This window comes from Cyprinodon variegatus, unplaced genomic scaffold (genome assembly GCF_000732505.1).
Source record: "Cyprinodon variegatus isolate N-32 unplaced genomic scaffold, C_variegatus-1.0 Scaffold257, whole genome shotgun sequence".
NCBI classification, from domain to species: domain Eukaryota; kingdom Metazoa; phylum Chordata; class Actinopteri; order Cyprinodontiformes; family Cyprinodontidae; genus Cyprinodon; species Cyprinodon variegatus.
In genome coordinates, this window is record NW_015150710.1 from 230717 (window position 1) to 232506 (window position 1790).

Below are 1790 nucleotides of genomic sequence, written 5' to 3' on the forward strand. Positions count from 1 at the left end.
ACACTGACTGTAGCACATTCACTAAAACGTGCAAGTACAACTGTATTAATTGTATTTATTAGAATTCTTCTGTCCACCAAAACCATCAATTTTGAGGCATCCATGTATAAGAAATATGAAAACATTAAGAATATGTTTAAAACGTTCCTTATTGTTCATATTTAATCAATAGGTGTGAGTTTAGGGCGATGCGCTACGGGGAGGTATAGTTTTAACTCATTCATTGCTAGCATGTAGCCTAGCTTACTTTTGATTAGCCAATAGAAGCAATACTGATTTACTGATAAAAAGTCTATTTTACAAAATCAATACTCTAAATGAATATTTGAGAGGTGAGTGAAATTATTAGATTTGCTTGCATATAGAGTCATGGGTACCTGTTGATGGCATTAAAGTTATTTCTAAGAGCATTAAAAGAGCATTAAATTAGAGTTACTCATTCCTGTATAAACCCTGTAATAAAACCAGAGACTTGCAATTCTGTGTCATGAGTCTGGAAAGTCTGAGGTGAAGCTACTGGATGCTAAAATGTTGGGAAAGCATTGATTTAAACAGAATCATTAAAGTATTGTTGGTCTGACTCTCCTCTGACTGCAGGTACTGCCTCATAGTAGCTCTCGGTTACCTGAGTCTGTGCCAGATCACCCGGGTCTACGTGTTTGACTACGGCATGTACTCTGCTGACTTCACTGGGTATAACCATCTTGTCTGTCTATCAGTTAAAAAATCTTGAGTCGGTGAGTTACTGATGTGCTGCTTTTCTTTCTTTTCCAGTCCCATGATGGTCATAACTCAGAAGATCACAAGCCTGGCCTTTGAAATCCATGATGGTGAGCTGCTGCTGCGGTAGTTTAGCAACACTGGGCGGAACGGGTTCAAAAGGTCTCTGTTGTTTTGGCAGGAATGGCTCGGAGGGAAGAACAGCTGACCCCGGGACAGAAGATTTTAGCCATAAGGTTGCTTTTTCTTAACCTCATTGTATTTAAAGTTGAGTTTAAAGCAGTTGGCCTCTGCAGGTCGGAGTTGGAGTACTGATGTGTTTGGTTGTTCCTTTAGGCGCATCCCAAGTCTCCTGGAGTATTTTAGCTACAACTGTAACTTCATGGGGATTCTGGCCGGTCCAACCTGCTCCTACAACGACTACATCGCCTTCATCGAGGGGGAACCGCCTCGCCACAGGGAACAGGAAGCTGATAGGCAGTCCAGGAGCAGGCTAAGGCAACCTGAACCATCACCCAATGTAAGTCATGTGACTTTGAAGTAATTTCCGACTAAACTATCAGCATTTAAACCAGCGTGTAAAGCGGAGTACCTTCTGGGTTTATGTCATAAGACTTTTAAAGGCTCTGCTTAATATGTCTAACCCTGACTTTAAGGGATAAAACCGTCTATTTAGGATCCTTGTGGCTAGTACCTCGTACCTCTTTGCACCAGTGGCACTTCTAGCACTTTCTTGATTCCATACTGGACTGGGATTTTAGCATGGGCTCCTGGATGGCATAGCCTGTCCACATTTCTGCTTTATAGTGGTGGTATATGCCTAATCAACGTCTAGTTGTTGAGACTTCAATCTTCAGTTTTCCCAGCCTATGGGGGCGTCCACCATGTTGGACTGTCAGGTCTGCAGATCTCTACATTCCCAGGGGTATTTGCAGCGTTTTCTCTGCCAATGGGAAAGAACCCCAGCAGTCTGTTTGGGTTGGTTCTTCATTATTGGGTTGTTGCTGGTCTTGTTCTTGGAAGATTTCTCTTTGTAATACAACTACAGTAGCAGCTATTCAAAATGGCCC

At 42.3% G+C, this 1790-nt stretch overlaps 1 protein-coding gene across 1 annotated transcript in view; it reads left to right on the top strand.

The window, feature by feature from the left end:
- LOC107089574 (membrane-bound O-acyltransferase domain-containing protein 2-like) overlaps nucleotides 1-1790 on the top strand; it is a 25993-nt gene that overhangs the window by 16570 nt on the left and 7633 nt on the right. Inside the window, exons 4-7 of the mRNA XM_015382454.1 lie at nucleotides 598-693; nucleotides 775-830; nucleotides 902-956; nucleotides 1057-1240. Coding sequence (XP_015237940.1) covers nucleotides 598-693; nucleotides 775-830; nucleotides 902-956; nucleotides 1057-1240 — 391 coding nt within the window. The remainder of the gene's footprint in view (nucleotides 1-597; nucleotides 694-774; nucleotides 831-901; nucleotides 957-1056; nucleotides 1241-1790) is intronic.